The sequence below is a fragment of the Cynara cardunculus genome (genome assembly GCF_001531365.2).
Source record: "Cynara cardunculus var. scolymus isolate 2C chromosome LG 10, CcrdV1, whole genome shotgun sequence".
NCBI classification, from domain to species: Eukaryota; Viridiplantae; Streptophyta; class Magnoliopsida; order Asterales; family Asteraceae; genus Cynara; species Cynara cardunculus.
The window spans coordinates 3,404,630-3,425,399 of record NC_037537.1 but is presented as its reverse complement, the minus strand read 5'-3'; the positions used below and the strand labels follow the sequence as shown (position 1 = coordinate 3,425,399).

Genomic DNA, 20,770 nt, shown 5'->3' with positions numbered 1-20,770 from the left:
GATAATGCTACCTGTTAGATCTAAATATAGTAAATTAACTAATAACAAACTTTTATTTTGGTTTTGTATAACCCTGGTTCCTCGTTATTTTGCACATGTCATGAGCTTATCCAGCTTATTGTTTTATATTGCTTGTTTTGCTACTAACCAAACATCAAAATAAGAAAAATAATAGGAGGTCACCAGGAATTTTAGTATTGAGTTATTGTTACCATTTAATTATGTCAAAGATTTGTTTTTTTGAACTTGAAGATAGCCAACCTCGAGGAGAAGCATGGAAAAAAAAGGCTCGAATGGTATGATCCCTCCGTCTAGCCCCCTTACGAAACTTTCGTTATTGGGTCCTTCAACCCTTTGAGCGAAATGTAGCCTGATGTTGTAAATTAGTGTTCCATTATAGTGTTAAGTTTTGGAGAAAAGTATAGTTTCATTGATGAGGGAATACAGTGTGTTATGTGAGGCATTTTTTTGAATGACATGAAGTACTCATGTGCCATGTAAACTTTTTATTTTATAAACATCACTTCACGATTGTGAAACTTTCATAGTTTTATAAGTTAATCTCGTTTTCTTAGTTTTAATTACAAAAACAGAAATATCAATGAGGGGTTGCAACCTATGAAAATGTGCAGCCTAGTGTAGAATAGTAAGAGCTTTGTATGCCATACTCATATCAAGGTAAAACACAAAAATGTTAAGAGGGGCATCCACAAAAGTAATATTGTTAGACCCCATAACTTTTAAATGTAAAAGTATTGTAAAATGTTCTAAGTGTTGAAGACTAGAGACCAGATGAAGATAATCCAGATATGGGCTATGAAGAACTAGAGATTCCTAACCTCATGATTACCCACTGACGAAAAGTCCCTCTGGTCGATGAACTGAGCCTATCTGGAACCCCTCTAGTCTTCAGATGCTGATAGAATGCTCAAGTCATCAGCTTATGTCTAGTCAGCTCAAGCCTAACAAACTGACACATGGAGGTTATTGATTGGACATGCCACTTAGAGGCAGTTATGCAACTTTACACAAGGCAGGATGTGATTCATCATTGCCTTGACTTTGCAACTCTGGGAGGTTATAAATAGTTGTTGTACTTCATTCTATTAGATCCCACTTTCACATTCACTTTAACATAAGCTATATTGCTATTGTGTGTAACTCTCATTTGCACTTGTAATCAAGCTTCTCCTACAATATCAATGAAGATGATGATATCTTCCCAAATATTCTTGTATATGCATTAAGATGTTCATGTGTTCGTCATAACCTATCAGGATAGATCATCTTCTTCAGCACCGTATTTCTAAAATTTATCCATAGATTGAGAGATCTGGGATCCAATAATTGGTATTAGAGTAGATTGATCGTTCTTCAATAAAAACAATCAAATCTGAATCTGAAATTCAAATTTTCTCATCTATTTTGGGTTTATTCTTCAAATTCTTATCCATCCCTGCTTTTACAGTTTTCTCCACATATAGAGATATAAAATCTTGTGATTAATTGGTGTTCTTCATTTTTGAATTTAGAAGAATTTGGTATTGTAATCTCTAATCTCATAACAATGGCTAACTGGAATGTTGCATGTAGTGTATCTCACCAAACCTCTAACTCTTCAACGTGAAGAGTATCCACAATGGAAGGTCTGAATCATCAACTTCTTCAATGGAATGAATATGAACTTGTACCGATTTATCATCAACGGTCCTCATATTCCTCAAACCATGATTCCAAAAGTTTTCGCAACTCCCACCACTGATAAAATTCCAGCTTACTTCGTCCGCAAGGATGAAAAGTCATGGAACGATGAAGACAAGGAAAAAGTGGAGGTTGATATAAAAGCGAAGAGACTTCTTATTATGGCGATTCCTAACAAAAATTTCCAATCTCTTGATTCATGTAAAAGGCTAAAGAGATTTGGGACAAACTCGCAATTCCACTTGAAGGAGGGGTAAAGACAAGGAAAAACCGAAGGGTTCAATGTCTAAATGAGTATACAAACTTCAAAGCTCTTCCCGAATAACCAATCCAGAAAACGTATGATAGGTTCAATACCTTGATCAAAAAATGCCTTAGAAATGTAATCAAGAGGACTAAGGAAGAAAATAATGTACTATTTCTTAAAAGCCTTGGTGATGAATGGACTCAATTATCCATGTCTCTACAGGCTAATCAGGATCTGGAGAGTTGCACATTGCACGATGTATAAGGAACTCTGACTGCTCAAGATCAGGATATCATGAAGAAAAAGGTGTCTCTTGGTGGTCTTTTGGCCCAAGTCTCTTAAGAGAAGGAGACTGCCAGAAGCTTGTCAAGAGATCACTACAAGAAGAAGGGTAAAAAGGCCTTAATAATGACTTAGGTCTGAAGATGAAAGCTTAGATACTGATGATGAGTTGAATGCCTTTGCCAAATCCCTTACTCTAATAACCAAGCGGTTCCAGAAGAAGTTCGTCAATAGACCCTATGAAAGGGACAACAGAAAAGAATACTTAGGTGAGAAGTTTCAAAAACTGACCTATAAGTAGAAGTCAATAAAGTTTTATCCTAGAAATGAAAGGAGAGATGAAAGGAGAGATGAAAGGAGAGAAGAAAGGAGAGAAGAAAGAAGAGACGATAGGAGAGAAGAGAAAAGAGAAGAAAGGATAGAAAAAAGAAGAGATGATAGGAGAGAAGAGAAAAGAGAGAGGAGAAGAGAGAGAGCATAGATGGAAGGAAAGAAACTTCAAGATGCTACCAGTATGGAAAGATTGGCCACTTTGCAGCTAATTGCAGAGGGAAGTTGGTCAAGGACGCAGAAGATTATAAGAACAAGTACAAATACAATGCCAGATAGAGGAGTTTCATGGCAGAAAAATAAAATTTGATCTTTGACTCCTCATCTGAAGAAGAAGCTGACAAAGCCTTAGGGGTTGTTTGGCAGTTGCTGAATAGTTTGTTGCAAAATGATTAAATGATTAGAATGATTAAGAAGCTCTCATGATATAGTGCAAAATGAAATATAATTGTTTGGTAATTGTTTACAATGGAATTAGGGCACCGAATGGTTAAGGGAGGCCTAAGATACAAAATCATTCAGAGGGTTTTAAAACCATTAAGAGACAGACTTTTTTGCCAAACAAGATTAACTCTTAACGATTCAAAGGCTACCTCTTAATGAAACTATTAAGAGGTAAACAAACAACCCCTAAAAGTTCCATTAAGAGGTAGCCTTTGAATCGTTAAGAGGTGAATCTTGTTTGGCAAAAAAAAATTTCTCTTAATGGTTCTAAAACCCTCTGAATGATTTTGTATCCTGGATCTCCCTTAACCATTAAGGGTGCATTTGGTAGGCAGAACAGGGTGGGACAGGACATGACATAACACATTTGTCCCTTGTTTGGTGTGGTTTTATGTGGGACTAAGTGGAACAAGGTAGAACACGGGTAGGACACGGTAGTCCACCCTTCCCCCCATGGAACTAACTAGAACAAGAAATAATTGACCTTTCTACCCTCTCAAAACCTTCATCATCGTGCCCTTCTTCCCCTCCATCTTCCACCGTCTCCTTCATCATCGGCGGCCTATTATCAATCGGCGGCCTATTATCAATCGGCGGCCTATTATCAATCGGCGGCCTATTATCAATCGGCGGCCTATTATCAATCGGTGGCCTAGACAGATTCTGGGTTTCATCTCATCGATTTCATCTCCTTTAATCTCATCGATTGCATCTCCTTTAATCTCATCGATTTCATCTCCTTTTTTCGAAACAGATTCTGGGTTGGAAGTATTAACTTCATCTGATTTCGAATCATACTCAAGATTAAGATCAAATGAAGAAAGGGTTGGAAGTATTTCTGGGTTGGAAGTATTATCTCATCGATTTCATCTTCTTTTCTTCGTCGGTAAGTAGTAGGTGGCGCCGGCGGCGACGGCATCAAGATTGGTAGGAAACGGCGGTGAGTATCGTCCTTCCATCGAAGCCTCAGTGCTAAAAGCTTGGAAATCTTTTGGCCGTATCAATGCTTTGATCAACAACGCTGGTATTAGAGGTAACTTGAGATTATATTATTCATGTCGTCTTTAGTTTTTGATTTGCACAGGGTAACTGGTAGTACTCAATGCTAATGGTCTGATTTGATGGTAATTTTGGGACTGTTGATGAAATTAGGCATCAAACATATGGATATATAGTATAAAGAAATAGTTCATTCTTCCCACTCGAAATTGGTATCAAATATAAAGTTGCCTTTGCATTTCTCAATTATTTTTGTGAGGAGGCAAGCCATGAAAGTTGTTCTCAATTTTTATGGGGGTGTGTAGCAGAAGAGAAAAGAACGAGGTGGATGACGATTGAAAGAATCTTGATTAGGGTAAATTGGTCATTTTAACATTAAACAGTGGGGTAAATTGGTCATTTTAACCAGTTATGTCCTGTCCTGTCATGTCTTACCAAACGCTGAACAGTTGTCCTGTTCTGTCCTGTCCTGTTCTGTCCTGTTCTGTTCTGTCCTGTCCTATTCTGTCTGCGCACCAAACGCACCCTGAACATATTCAGTGAAGATCGCTGAAACTGAGAATACAGAAACGTAAATACAATGTATAGGTGAAAAGGGATTATCATCAAATTACTGAGAGAGAGGATCAACACTTCCTCTCATCCCACTCAAGAACATATTTTCAAGGACAAAAGTATTAGACTCTCCTTCATTCCAAATGAAAAAGGCCTTCTTGAACCAAAACCATCTACATTTCCTTAATACCATCTTCTAAAAAGKAATCCCCGGTTTTAGAAGTTTCAACAAGTTCGAAAGATGTTTTTTTCAAGAAAATGCATCAACCGTGGAACATATCTCACTCTACCAAAGATTTTCCTCATGAGCACCTGGAAGATCTCTTTAAAATCTTTTGAAAATCAAAAGAACCCATCAAAATATGGGTACCAAGAAATTAATTTTCTTAAGTAGCAGGGACCACTTCATTCTCGAGCTTTATTTTTATGACTAGCTGTTATTCCCTGCTAAAATCTGAGTGTCAAACAATGTCATTTATCTATTTTCTCAGAAGTTCTTATCAGATTCCTTTTATCCCTTCAGATTCATCTATATTTCATCCAGTAATTCTCTTATCGGACTCCTTATAATTTCTTTGGATCTGATGACTTTTAACCACCATTCTACAACTCTTTATCTTATCGCATCACTTATCTTCTTTCGGATTCGTCTCTTTCTTATTTGATATTTCTCTATCCTATTAGATTCTTCATTAATTCTTGGGTTTTGTTTCTACCATATATATTAAAATTTGAAGCCTCTTAACTTCATCCAATGAATTTCTACCTCTCGAACTCTATGCTATGGATCCAATTAACCTTCCACTCAAAATTTCTCAATTATTGAATTCATCGGATTTAGTAACCGATGACAACTTTTCTATAAGAAATTTCAATATTTTAATTTTATTTCTGTTATTTATGAAAACTGTCATATTGATCGTAGGGAAACAGTTTTGAAATAAAACTGTCTTTTTAACCGCCATGATCTGTCTGATCTTCCTCAACTTCATAATTATCTTTCTCTCTTTTCAAATATAAATACCCTAAATCCCAATATTCCCTTTACCTCTTCTAAAACCCTAAGCCTTCCTTTTTATCTTCTTCGACTTTCTCTCAAGAATTTTTGCATCATAACCTTCAATGTCTACCAAAACTAAAGATGTGTCCTATCTTTTGAAGACGTGAAATTTTCCTCTTCAAACTTCATAGGTTACCTGGAAAACATAATGATCATCCTGATTATCATAATATGATTGATATCTTGGCCAAGAGTCACCTTAATCACACTCTCATAGTATCTCCATCACCATCACCATCACAGATGAGCATGTTTCTCCTCGACAACTATGGGTGCTCATGTATTCACTCAAAAGAAGATGATTTGATCATCGCATTTTTCCTCACATACAGGGATGTGATCGTCACCGTTGATGATGTTGCTCAAGTTCTTCAAATTCCTTCATTCTCATCCAACGTTTATGAGGATCTATGCTCTGGTGAAGAACTTGAAGAAGTTCTTTAGATTCTAGAATATCGATCAAAATACAAGGAAGCGAAAGCCGCTGGAACCATTCTTCTCAAGAACATATCAAGAGTATGGCTTTAGTTTTTACTCATTTGGTTCAATGTTTTAGCTCCAAGGTTAGTGGTTATGATCAATCTCTTAACAATGCCACACAGCTGGCTCATGCTCTTAGTTTTCAAAAGCATATCAATTTTGGAAAATACCTTTTTTGACGAATTGGTGAGGAAAATCACCCTAAGAAGCAAGAAGAAAGCCTACGTTCTTTTTTGTTCGATTCTTGGCTCTACTAATCGGCACTGGGAGTCAAAATTCCAAGTCAATCTGATAAATCAACACTGGAGATCAACCACATCACCTCCTACATCTTCTAAAAGAAGTCTATTCCATTGGAACCACCAATGCCCATAGGTATGATCTATTTTGCCCAATCTCTAAGACCGACTTGGAAATCTTTTTCGAATAGAGAAGCAACTAGGCATATTTGATTGACCAAAATTGCCTCCCTATTCAAAAAGAGAACCAAAACAATCTCTTCTCTATCACCTTCTTCAAGGCCTATCAAGAAAAGTAAGAAGTACGAAACAAGTACTAAAGGTGTGATAAATTCTCATATAACTTCTTTGGTAGCTATTTCAGTACATACTTCAATAGAGGCTATGGTTTCAAAAGAACCTTTGAAATCTACCCAAGTCTCTACACTTTTCGAACAAAAAAGGAAGTCACAATCTTTAGCCAAATTGGAATCTTCAAAGAAGACTCAGTCATCTCAAAGGACTAAAACCATATCACTGTCCAAAGACTCTCAACAGTTTATGGATATTGAATTTCGATCCGAGTCCTTGGCATCCGATAACCCAACCAACTTCTCAGTACCATCCCAAAAGGGTATTGTTGTACAAAACGAAGAACCCATCAAATCCATCACTACATCCTTTTTGGCTAGTGGTGTGAACACAAATCCACCCAGATACAAACCACCTTGATCACTATTCCAATAGCCTCATCACATTCATCAGCACAATCAGATGAACCCATAGAGTCATCTAAGGGGGAGGATAATACTTATCTAATGGCTCTTTTGCAAGATATCCATGGTTTACGGGCTTCCTTGGCAATTAATGATATTGGTATACAGGCTCAATCAACTAGTGCCACATTGGCCACATTTCCGGAGATCATTGCCTTGTCATTCTCATCATCTGTAAGAGAAGAGCAAAACTTATCTCAACCTCCTTCAAAGAGTATACCTTTGTCTCAAGAAGCTCAGATTATGGTTAACAACATCCCTCCTATTCAGATCACAACTAGTTTTAAACTCAAGACTCATCTAGTGATGATCGAGATTCGAGTCTCTCTATTCCAAATATCCCGATTCATCAATTGTCTAGATATTCTCGAGCCTAGATCTTATACGTTGGCAACCATATACTCATCACTCTTATCGGTGTGTGGGTCAGGGCGCCCACCAATATTGTTGCCGCCCCTACTCCCTGGAAGTTGGGAGTCCGTCCGTTAGGGTTACCTCTATCCCTGTTACCACATTCCATTGCCTGAAAAAAAAAGTAGAAGTTTTTAATTCACTAAAAAAATCTCAATCCACTGAAGGATCACCGACCGATTATGGAAGATTCCAATAAAGAATGGAAAATATAAAAGTAAAATACTTGTGGTGATCCTTAGGTAATTAAGATGGATTCTTATTTTTTCAATTCAAAAGTTTTTGTTACCGTTAATGATCATGTGGTGAAGTTCTAAATCGCATATGGATTGTCAACGATTTGTCTTGTCCCGACAGAAATCATGTGAAGCTTTGTTTTATCACAAAATCATCAGCGGGTAATTTTCCTGAGTGACAACCCTTTGTTTAGTAGTGGGCATCCAATTATTCGTCAGTCGAAAGGGAGTATTGTGTTTTCTTGGGGGATAATTTGATTTGATGATCACCCAAAACTCTCTGGTTCTGGTGCTGAAGCTAAGTGTCACCGATGCTATTGTGGAGACCTCTTGGATACAGAACTTGCTCCTTGACCTACATCTCCCAACCTGGAAAGGCACATGACGACTATGTTAGTGCATGTTTTCTCTCATGCAATCTCGTGAGGCATCACCTTACTAAGTATATTGAGATGGACATCCACTTTTTTCACGAGAAGATCGCAATTGGCCAAGTTCGTGTCTTAGATGTTCCATATATCATCTCAATATGCCGAAATTTTCACTAAACGCCTGCCTTCCACTTCCAATGTCAACATTCATGTTTTGCCCGTGGTGTGAGGATAAATAAAGATATGTAAAGATATATTTCTTATGAATGCATTTTGGATATATATATGGTTAATACAAAGGCTCTCAGGGCGAGGGATCACAACCACCTTCAGTTTTTGGCTAAGAAAGTTAAGTTGGACTTGGGGGGACGTTGTTTTCGGTACACATAGATGGTTGCAATGGATGCTCCAAGTTAAACTTAACTATGCTAATTAACCTTAATGAAAATTGGGAACTCCAGGTGGTCTGTAGATGCCATAGCAAGTAGAATGGTTGATTAATTAAACCATCTCCAAAATGATTGGAAAAAATGACGATTTTTACTCAAATTTTCTTAGGTATCCACTGTGCATATTTTAAGTAACTGTAGTTTTATTCTGATGCCAACATCTGTGGTTGAGATCAACAAATTTGCATGCTGCACTTGGTTGCACTCTCTGTGGATGTCAACTACTAAACTTAAAAACATGCCTAGCTACTCGAATTGAGGTAGACCAAATTATATTTACAAATTGTGTGTGTAACGCTAATTTTCTTAATCAATAAAATTCGTCAACGTTATAATTTAGTTGAAACGACCGGAAAGTTGTTGTCTATGCGTTTCCTTCTGCAATTTTCACTACAACAAAATTGGGTTTATAGGACACCTTCAATCTCTAAGCGTCCTAATAGACCGCTTTACAGGACTTAACTTATAGGACCAAAATATAAAACATCATATCTAAAGGTGTTGTAATAAATTTATAGGACGTTTTTGGACGTCTTAACAAGTTTTTTAGGACATTTTTAATAAAAAGTGTCACATTAGCAACTTTATAGGACACTTTTGAGAAAGTGTTGTATAAACTCAATTTTTTAAAAGACGCTTGTTTTTATAGGACAGTTTTTCAAATAGTGTCCTATAAAGTTGCTAATGGGACGCTTTATATTAAAAGTGTCATAAAAAACTTATTATGTCATCAAAAAAACGTCATATAAACTTATTACAACACCTTTAGATAGGACATTTTATTTTTTTGGTCCTATAAACCAAGTCCTATAAAGATTGGTCTATTAGGATGCTTAGAAATTGAGAGTAACCTATAAAAACCTGATTTTGTTGTAGTGTTTGTTAATATTGGAACTTCAAGTTGGAGATTAAAAAAGATTTAGAGTCAGAGACATGCTAGCAACTATATGTATGTCTTCTATCAGGAATAGTGTGAAACCTTAAAGCCACTATTGGTTTGCAAAAAACCAACAACAAGTTCTACATCTGTTTTGCTTTTGGTGATGCATTTAGAATTTCTAATCAATACTTGAATGTTAGATGATATAACACCTGAGTTACCAAACTATTTAAAAGATAAATGGTCCCAACATCTTCATGCTTCCCTAGCTTGTGCCATATCCATATGCATCAGTGTTTGAATTTAAAATAACCAGGAAGTGCAACATGTCAACTTCATGAAGTTTGATGGAATTTCCATAATTCCCACAAGACACACAATGGAGATTAAACAATTGTTTATGACCCTGAACATCATTACCCTTGAATAGATTCACACTTCACTTTCCTAACATTTCCACTACATTTTACTAGTGGCTAATTTATATTGCAGATGAAATATTAATATTTAAAAACAGGTAACCCTATAAATCAGATGTATAGATTAGTATTATAGATTCTAGTCATAATATCTAGATGGGCAGGTCATGGATTTGAGTCTAGATATCCAAGATTAACCTTCACAAGGACGAAGAATCCGTTTTATCATGATGTCCAAACAACGGGATGTACAAGTTTTCAAGTTGAATGTTTCAAAATGCAAAATAAGACAAGAAATGAGAATTAAGAAAATGATTTCCATCTCACTGTTCAACCAAGTAAACATGGAATCCAAGTCATAATTCAATTAAGTGAACCTGGTTGTCATATCCTTAATTTGTTGACCTAAGCTTCAGAGTAAACGGTGATAACCTACAAGATTCGCCACATAACTTCTTAATTTCTTCCCTTTGATGATTATATTTCATGGTACATCTTTTCTATGGCACTCAACAGAACTGAGTCGATCCATAAAACGATAATCACCACAAGCAAGCTAATGGATACTGTAGTCTCTTCATTTTGTATAGTTTCCAAATACTCTTGTCTGACCTTGCCTGAGTGCCATTGCTAATTAGAAAAGACTTTAAGAATTTAATCATTGTAGTTTCTGTATTATCAAGCTACAAGCTGATATGATTTTGAAGGGAGGCCTAACAATCCGTATTAACAGTCATATGAACTTTTTTGCAACCCCAGTTGGTTAATTAAGTGGGTAAACAATGTGGATCCTTCTATATGCACAGACAAATATTGCATTTCAAAAAGTGCACTAGGAAAATGAATATGACAGGTAGACTTGACCCGGTATAACTGACCGGAGCAACAACTTCAATACCATGCTAAGTTAACATTGAAAAAGCTGATTCATGGGTTGATACTTAATATCAAGAAATCCATACAACCATTGCTGGTGTAACAAATCAAGGTTATTCATACCAAAGAATTTATAGAGCATTGTACATTCATATGTGAAATTACTTCTTGGGTAACTTGCAATATTACATTGTTTATCGCGCCAGTCCTGTTAAGATAGTATACATCTCATGCATGGTGATCACAGAACAGAACTAATTAAGGAGATCAAAGTGACTTTAATTTGTTTATAACATTGCTTTTCATATGGCAGGTTAGTTAGGCCATGGAAGGAAGAGGAGTTGTGGCCTAATTTTAATGATGAAACCTCAGTTCTGTTATATGACACAGGACAGGGAAATTCCAATAGCAAACTTTACCCAATAAATCATAATAATAATCATGCTTTTGATTTAAGTAGCTTCTTGTTCCATGTATGCATGCCTTAGTCAGCATTGATCAAATACAACATGTTTCTCATTTCACCAAACCCACCCACCACCACCTCCACCCTCCCACCTGGACAGTGTCAAAGAGAAAATGATTTTGGAGAAAAGTTAATGACCTTTATAATAGCCAGTAGGTTGTGTATGTAGATAGAGAATGGTAACAATACAAAAATATACAAATTAATACCCTTTTGAAATTGGAAAAGACTGTTGATACTGGGCCACATATTCTTCTCCAGGTAATTTTAGATAAATTTCCAAGAGAAGGCCTTGTGCTGAAAGTTTGCAATAAATATTATTTCCCCTGACTGTGATCCAACAATCTACACAACTAAATGGAACCAGCACAGAAGGGCTTATGCAAAAGAATCTTTACGTCAAATGTCATGAAATTCCTTGTCAATAAAGACAATTTGCCACGTAACACTTTTCACTAATATCTGATTATTAACTTTATCATCTGTGCTTTAATTAGTGGGTGCTGGTAATGTCTCAACAAGTATAAATAGGCATGTGGGTCTCTGTGTCCTTTGACAAATTAAGCTGTATTTGAACTTGTTCAGTACTTCATATGGCTTTCACACTAAAATTGGTACCTCTTTTCAATGTAGCTATTGTTGTATTGTTATCTAATCCAATCTTTGTAGTTGCAAGGCATGGACAATGGTCCAACGAAAAAAAAATAAGCTTGCAGAATAATGAAGATCTTGTGATAAACCTCCCTGGTCAGCCTAATGTCGACTTCCGACACTATGCTGGATATGTGACCGTAAATGAGAACAGTGGAAGGGCGCTATTTTACTGGTTCTATGAAGCTTGGACTCTCCCAGAGGAGAAGCCCTTGGTGCTGTGGCTTAATGGAGGTAAATTAAGCATTAAGGAGAGGGACTTGAGTTCATATCGCATATGTACATATACAGCTGCTTTGTTTTTACTAAATGCTACCAAACAAAATATTCATGTTTAACAACTAATTTAAAAGTAAATTTAGGTAAGACAAACTTCTCATGGTGGTTTTAGTCGGTAGTGCTGAGTGGACATCAATCCTTATCCTTACATAATTCACCCACTTAGCAAACAATTAATTGGTTTTGACAATGATCCAGGAGTCTTGACGTCCATTATGGTGACAAGCGGCTATGTGTTTCAGGTCCTGGGTGTTCTTCAGTGGGATATGGAGCTACACAGGAGATTGGACCATTCATTGTGAGCACAGATGGAAAAGGTCTTCAACTGAATCCGTACTCATGGAATAGAGGTATCATTCAGACATCTTATATATGCGTCATAGTGCAACCGATACAACTTTCAATATACAAAACATCATTCATTCACCATAGCAAACTCATGAAACCGTAAAGAACTTATGCTTTTATCTGATGGTAATTGGTTTAATTGGACTGAAAATGAAAACCAAATATATAGTTAAGACATATATAGCTCCTGAACATGAATTACATCATCCCACACAATTCCAGAACAGCTACTTCCTTGCAAATATTCTCCCATTCAGATTTTTCTTGTCTAATTATAGTCTAGCATCTTATTCTGTCCTTCGCCTAATGACATCCTTACGATATTCCTACTCGCCTGCATGTAATGATCTGCACTCCATATGAACATACCATATCTCAAACCTTATTGTATCAAGTTCTATCCTGTTGGAGCTACCACAACCTTCCTAATATCCTCATTTATTATACTATCCACTATGGTGTTTGTATATTTGCTTCATTCATGTTGTGTACATGTATGGAGGAATCATCCCTATAGATCATAATAATCCACATTATCATTCACACAGCTCACTACATGCATGGATATGTACTTTTGCTACACTCGTGTTCGTGTTATCTTTTGGCGAACCGTATGCCCCATTACAAGTCATACCACACTACACATGTTATGGCGGGTCAAGGATTAACGGTTAGGGAGGAGCACCAAGCATCAATAAAAAATAAATGTTAATTAAAACGACAATTACAACGATATTGTATTTGATGTAACATTTTGCTCAATGTTTTAAAAACTAAAATTTGTATATTGTATTTGACAGCAAAGAGATTTAACTTGTGCATACAATACTTGTACCCTTCTAGCTCCTTGCATAATACAATACTTGTACTCTTGGCTCCTCACATACTCCATCTCCACTCTTTCAACTTATAGAAACATCCACCAAATGAAAATCAGATATGGATAGCTTCATGGGGGCAATGCCCCTCTAGTTACCATATGTATTTTAACATGATTTTTTTAGTTGCATCCTTTCTAAATATATACAATATTATTGGGTCTGATGAATCGATTGAGATTTACAAAGTGCTACTGCAGAAGCTAATATGCTGTTCTTGGAATCTCCTGTTGGAGTTGGATTTTCATACTCAAACACAACTAGTGATTATGATAATCTTGGAGATGACCTCACTGGTGAGTCATATATATGGATCAATGTATCACACCTATGCTAATGCATTCCTAATTATATATTGTAATCCAAATATAATCATATATATATATACCCACTGACTTGTTTTGTGGAATATTGTATCAGCTAACGATGCATATGCGTTTCTGCATAACTGGTTCCTGAAGTTTCCTTCGTATAAGAATAAAATGTTCTATATTGCTGGAGAGAGCTATGCAGGTATATATATATATATATACATACATACATACATATATATATATATATATATATGATGACATGTTTCACAAAGTTAGTTTTATTTAGAAACTCTCAAACAATGTCATATTTTTTACTTATTTTATGTAGGAAAATATGTTCCAGAACTGGCAGGTCTTATTCAGGATAAAAACAAGGACCCTCTCCTGTTCATTAATCTGAAAGGCATATTGGTATGTCTTGAAGCTACATGAAAACTGTTAAAACGATAAATAATAATTCTTGATCTTTTTCTAACGTAATGCAAGTACTACAATAAAATCGGATTTATAGGACGCCATCAATTTCAAAGGGTCCTAATAGAAATTGACTGCTTTATAGGAACAAAAAAACTAAAGAGTTTTATCTGAAGGCGTTGTAATAAGTTCATAGGACGTTTTTGAACGTCTTAACAAGTTTTTTAGGACACTTTTAATTATGTTTTGGTCCTATAAATTGAGTTTTATAAAGCATCTATTAAGACGCTTTGAAATTGGTGGCATCCTATAAACTTAGTTTTGTTGTAGTGTAGTCTAATGAACTAAAATTGCTTAAACTGCAGCTGGGTAACCCTGAAACAAGTGATGCTGAGGATTGGAGAGGTTTAATTGACTATGCTTGGAGCCATGCTGTGGTATCAGATGAAACTCATAAAACTGTAAGAGACTCCTGTGACTTCAACAGTAACAATACCTGGAGCAATGAAGACTGCAGCCAAGCTGTTGATGAAGTTCTGAGACAATATAAAGAGATAGACATATATAGCCTCTACACATCTGTCTGTTTTAGTAATTCAGCATTTGCAGAAAATAAAGCAATGGAAGTTGTTTTCAAGAAGACCACATCCAACATGGTAGGTAATTAGTAAACATTTCCATATATATATATATATATATATGCTCAATTATTATCTAAGCTGGTTAATAAAAATGAATGCACCATAAAAAAAATTGCATGGCTTTATAGGTCGACTAGATTTTCCAAGTGCCCTAATAAGATACTTAATAGAATTTATAGGATCAAACTATAAAGTACTATATTTAAAAGCGTTACAACAGGTTTATAGGATGTTTTTAGGTTTTTTAACAAGTTTTTTTATGACGCTTTTAAAATAAAATGTCCTATTAGCTATTTTAACCCATCTTCTTATGGAACACTTGTGGTTATGGGACACTTTTTTTATAATATCATATAAAGTTAGTTAATACGACAACTTTATTTTAAAAGCGTCCTAAAAAACTTGTTAAAATGCCTAAAAATATCCATAAACCTATTGTAACACCTTTTGTGATATGATGCTTTTTTGTTTGATCCTATAAACTTAAGTCCTATACTACAACAAATAGGGTTTATAGGACCCCAAAATTGTATAAGGTCCTAATATACTATTTTATAGGACACAAGTATACAAGACACAAGTTTATAGGACTAAACGTTAAAGTATCTTATGTGAAGGTGTTGCAAAAAGTTTATAGGACGCTTTTTGGACATCTTAACAAATTTTTAAAGGCACTTCTAAAATAAATTTCCGTATTAGCTATTTTATAAGACACTATTAAAAAATGTCTTATAAGAACAAGTGTCCTATAAAAAAAGATGCGTTTATAGGACATTTCTCAAAAGCGTCCTATAAAATAATCAATACGACGTGTTATTTTAAAAGTGTCCTAAAAGACTTGTTAAGACGTCAAAAAACATTATATAAAACTATTGCAACACCTTTAAATGACACTTTAACGTATGGTCCTATATATTTATGTCCTATAAAAGAGTCTATTGGGACACTTGTACATCTTTGGTGTCCTATAAACCCAATTTTATTGTAGTGATATAAAATCAATACCGTTGTAGTGATTTGTCTGTAACTGATAGATTAAGTGGGTAATACATATTCTAGAACAACAAATTATTGGACATCCCACTAATTTATTAAACTGCTTCCCCTGGTAAGCCAATGGGCTTTTATAAATAAGCATTAGTAACTGTAGAAAACAAATACGAATATTTAATTGTATATAACTAAACAAAAATGTTGATGATGTTCGTTTAGATGCCTCGCATAATGGGTGGTTATGATCCTTGCCTTGATGACTACGCAAAAAGCTATTATAATAAACCCGAGGTTCAGAAGGCTCTGCATGTTGCTGATGGTCGTCAACTCAAGAACTGGAGCATTTGCAAGTAACGAAAAACAAACAACTCTCATTTCAGCTTAATGACATAACCACAAATATATATATATATATATATATATATATGCCACTTTTATGATATTAACTTACAAAGTTTGCTGCAGTATGGATGTATTCAATGGCTGGAAACAATCAAAAGTTTCTGTTATTCCTATATACAACAAACTCATTGATGCAAAACTTAGAATATGGGTATACAGGTATGCATCAGCAATATGTATATATGGCTACACAATATTGGATTGATAGGACACCATTAATTTCTAAACGTCTTAATAGATCACTTTATATGATAAAAAATTAAAGTGTCTTATCTAAAAATACGTTGTAATAAGTATATATTAGGACGCTTTTAATACAAAGCGTCAGATCATCAATTTTATAGGACACTTTCATCTTTTTATAGGATATTTTTCAAATAGTGTATTATAAAATTGCTAATGGAACGCTTTTGTATTAAAAGCGTCCCAAAAAACAACTTGTTAATACGCTTAAAGGTGTTCTATAAACTTATTACAACGCGTTTAGATGTGACACTTTATTTTTTGGTCCTGTAATGAAGTACTATAAAGTGGTCCATAAGGACATTTAATTTTTTTTTTGATGTCCTTTAAAACCCATTTTGTTGTGCTGTATTCTCTAAAAAAAATCTGCAAAAAGTTTGTTGAGAGTGATATTGTTTTTGGTTGCAATAGTGGAGATACTGATGGAAGAGTCCCTGTGTTATCCACAAGATACAGTTTAAGCTCTCTAGGACTGCCGATTACTCGGGCATGGAGGCCCTGGTATCACCAGAAGCAGGTAATCCTATTAATTCTTGCCCAACATTTACATATATACTTATACCATCTTAGAAAAACTCTTAAAAACCATTTTTTTTATGCATGAAGTACTTATTAATGCATATTACTTAAAATTCAAAATTACAAATACATTGTTTGTAAGCACAACTTACTAAAACTTTATCTAACGTCGCCTATCGATGGAAACCTTTTGCTTCTTCTGATTATAACCAAGGCTTATCTCCATAAAATTTATGGGAAAAGAGGTGTACTTCATCAACATCCTGGAAATTTCCTATAAAATTTGGTGCAATTTCTGAAATAAAATTTATCAAAAACGACCATTTTATCAATTTCCTAGAACCATTCATACCAAATTGGGTTCAATTCCTGAATTAAATTATCAGAAAAAGCTATCTGCAAGAGGAACATGTGGAAGGAAAGCTAATATTTGCAAGATTAATTGATGATATGTGCCAAATGGTAATCAATTGGAAACTTAATTCCATAAGTTAACTTCTAAAAGTAAACACGATAATATAAAACCATTAAAAATTATTGCATATATGTGGTGCTTTTGCTTAAATTTAATGTGCACTACAACAAAATCGGGTTTATAGGACAGTCCTAATTTTTAATCGTCCTAATAGACTTTTTTATATGACCAAAAAAAATAAAGCGTCCTATCTAAAGACATTATAATAAGTTTATATGACGTTTTTTGACGTCGTAATAAGTTTTTTAGGACACTTTTAATGTAAAACGTCCCATTAGCAACTTTATAGGACACTAATTGAAAAACTATTCTATAAAAACAAATGTCCTATAAGAAATTGAGTTTATAGGACATTTTCTCAAAAGGGTCCTATATAGTTGCTAATACGACACTTTGTATTAAAAATGTCTTAAAAATCTTGTTAAGACGTCCAAAAGCGTCATATAAACTTATTACAACACCTTTAGATAAGACGCTTTATATTTTGGCCCTATAAAGCGATCTATTGGGACGTTTAAAGATAGGGGGCGTTCTATAAACCCAATTTTGTTGTAGTAGTGTGTGTATATGATTCTTCCTTTCTCTGAACCTAAACAAACCATGAAAGGCTTTCTTTTTAACAGGATTAAACCTTTTGGATGTCATTTTTTTGGTAAGAAATTGAACACATTGTTCAGTTGCACTCCATCAAGTGCTGTCTGTAATGAAACCATAGCCATATTATATATAAGTGGGTGCCTACACTCATCTTTTCATATTGTATATTCATTTCTTCATAATATGGCATGTCGACCATACACAATTTGGTTGGCCACCATTTATATAAATTGTACATCTATGATGATCATACTTCTGAAAATAGTACTCATTCAGTTTTAAAATGGACAGTTGTTTAGTTCATAAATCTTTTCTAATTAGGTTGCTGGTTGGCTTCAAGAGTATGAAGGGCTGACTTTTGCAACATTTAGAGGAGCTGGACATGCAGTCCCCATCTTCAAACCGAGCGAGTCACTTGCGTTCTTCACCTCCTTTCTCCTTGGCGAGTCTCCACCTTCTCAACGATAACTGAGGCGCCTAGATCTCTCTCTCACTCTATATATATATACATAAATATATATACAGAAGTGTGGTCATTCTTAAAACTAAGAACTTGTTCTACATATATAACAATTAATACTAGTAGCTTAAAGCATCCTCCACTTTAGTGTAATGATGGTCCTCTGCTATACAAAGAGAGATCGTCCTTCTGCTGTGAGGTTTCTCCCCAAAACAATGAGAAAATAAATTGAAGCCCTAGAAACCTGTTACCACAAGAGATGGGTTTTCTTTTTCCACATATATAGTTGATGCCTATGTATATGTATGTATGTATGTATGTATCTATGTATGTATGTATGTATACCAATACATACATTTGCATATGTATATACATGTGTGTGTATGCTTATAACACTACAAGAAAGGTGACATTCACCGATCGAAATGATTTGTCATTAACTATTGAGCGACTTTCAATGGTTTTGTGACAACAATTAGAACTTTATCTAAATTATGAAATGTTGATATATTGACAACAAATGATTTGTCACTAATCTGTTGATAGTTACCTACGTATATGCTACAAATTAGTGATAAATCCAAAATGCATTGATAATAATTTCATCTTTTTTTACCGAGTATTAATTGTTGTGTATTCACTATAATGTTATCGACAATCAGATTTTATTGTAAACATGATTTGGTAACAATGTTGTCATCATCTACCCAATTACATTTGATCATGTACAAGAACACATAATATTGATTTGTGGGTGTGAAATTAAACTGTCTAAAGATCATGTAGACTACCACATGTTACTCCAATATCCTTTCCCAATAATCACATGTGATGGTGTATGCAAGTTTTTTTAAACAGCAATCAATGATCTCATAAAAGCTAGCAAGTCGCTAGCAAAAGAACAACGACATTACTAGGTTCTGCCATAGTCAGTAGGATAACATCTCCTCACAATCGGATTTTTTTCACTATAACGACTTCTCCACAAGAAGATCAAGAATAGAGTCCTCACACGCACGCAGGGGGTGACAGGTGAAAACACATCTATTCCGGAAGCACCACAATGTATGATCCACTGCTTTCATCACTTGATCTTTTTTTGAAACACCAACCCAACGATCTCATAAAAGCTTGCAAGCTGCTAGCAAAAGAACAACGACATTACAAGGTTCTGACACAATCAGTAGGATAACGTACATCTCCTCACAAATTGGACTTTTTTCACTCCTCTTACACCTAGCCAAAACCCAACAGAACGATTTATCTACAATAAGATCAAGAATAGAGTCCTTACGCACAGGGGGGTGTTGAAAACACACCTATTTCAGAAGCACCACAAGGTATGACAGCCGATAAAAAAACACAATTAAGTGTTGATGTTGCATGAAGACGTGACAATCGATTAATCAATTATAAAGTTCAGGGTTGTTTTTAAATAAGAGTGGAAGTTGAGGTGGTTAAATTGTTTATATGTTTAAATTCTTTTAATAAGCCACCGCCTCATGAGTTTATATGCAATTTTATGACACATTTCTATTATCTCATTGGGATGGTGAGTCTTGAAGCAAAAAAGCAAAGAAGCTTTCTGTGTGTGTGTGTGTATTTTGAGCTCGAGAAAAAAAAAACATAACCGAGAAGAGGAAGCAAGTAAAAACAACTTTCTGTGAATCGTGTCCTGGATTAATTGTTGTTGTTTATCTTCATATATTCATCTATTGTGATCATAAGGTAAGTTTATTTTACAAACTTTCTTTTTATGGTGTTAAAATTAGAACCGCATTATTCCTTACGTGAGAGCTTTTAAAATTGAGTTTATGCTATTTTTAGCATGAGTTGGTATTTTGATATGAGTATATCAAGTGATTGGAATAAGGGTGACATATCAAGGAGAGACGTATTTTGGTTATAAGGGTGTCATATCAAGGAGATGTGTATTTTGAGATAAGAGTGACATATCAAGATTATGTGTATTTTGATATAAGGGTGGCATATCATGGAGAGGTGTATACCAGGAAAAATGTGACATAATCAACATAATGTAAAAACTAGGTTTTTGATCAAAATTGTTAATTGTTATCGCATCCTTATGATGCGATGACTTTGAGTTGTCGCATCTGTGTGATACGATGACTTGAGTTATGTAACACCTGGAAAATCTCTCTTCTTTTTCTCTGAGCACACCAAGGAGTTTCGCCCCGTAGTTGAGGTACGTTTTCTTTTTACCCAAGTGCTTAGAACTTTAGTTACTCTAAAATTCTTTATTTTTCCCCATATTAGAAATTCCGTACCTACACAATTGTTTTATATAAGCACTATCTTATTATAGATTATCCTTGGATGTCCACCCCCTTATTTT

The 20,770-nt window shown here is 34.9% G+C and overlaps 1 protein-coding gene across 1 annotated transcript; it reads left to right on the top strand.

The window, feature by feature from the left end:
- The first annotated feature begins 11,793 nt into the window (after nt 1-11,793).
- On the top strand, nt 11,794-18,427 carry LOC112520293 (serine carboxypeptidase-like 31). Its single transcript, XM_025128611.1, has 10 exons — nt 11,794-12,085; nt 12,373-12,480; nt 13,557-13,652; nt 13,777-13,869; nt 13,999-14,081; nt 14,450-14,740; nt 15,938-16,068; nt 16,184-16,279; nt 16,775-16,880; nt 18,276-18,427. The coding sequence occupies exons 1-10, from the start codon at nt 11,794-11,796 to the stop codon at nt 18,420-18,422; spliced, it is 1,443 nt and encodes a 480-aa protein (XP_024984379.1). The 3' UTR covers nt 18,423-18,427.
- Nucleotides 18,428-20,770: the final 2,343 nt, after the last annotated feature.

What these genes read in the sequence shown, in the direction of transcription:
- LOC112520293 (XM_025128611.1), top strand. Translation starts at nt 11,794, where the DNA reads ATGGCTTTCACACTAAAATTGGTACCTCTTTTCAATGTAGCTATTGTT. An exon ending in AGAAGACCACATCCAACATG is followed by an intron (nt 14,741 to 15,937) that starts GTAGGTAATTAG and finishes ATGTTCGTTTAG; the next exon opens with ATGCCTCGCATAATGGGTGG. An exon ending in CTTAGAATATGGGTATACAG is followed by an intron (nt 16,280 to 16,774) that starts GTATGCATCAGC and finishes TGGTTGCAATAG; the next exon opens with TGGAGATACTGATGGAAGAG.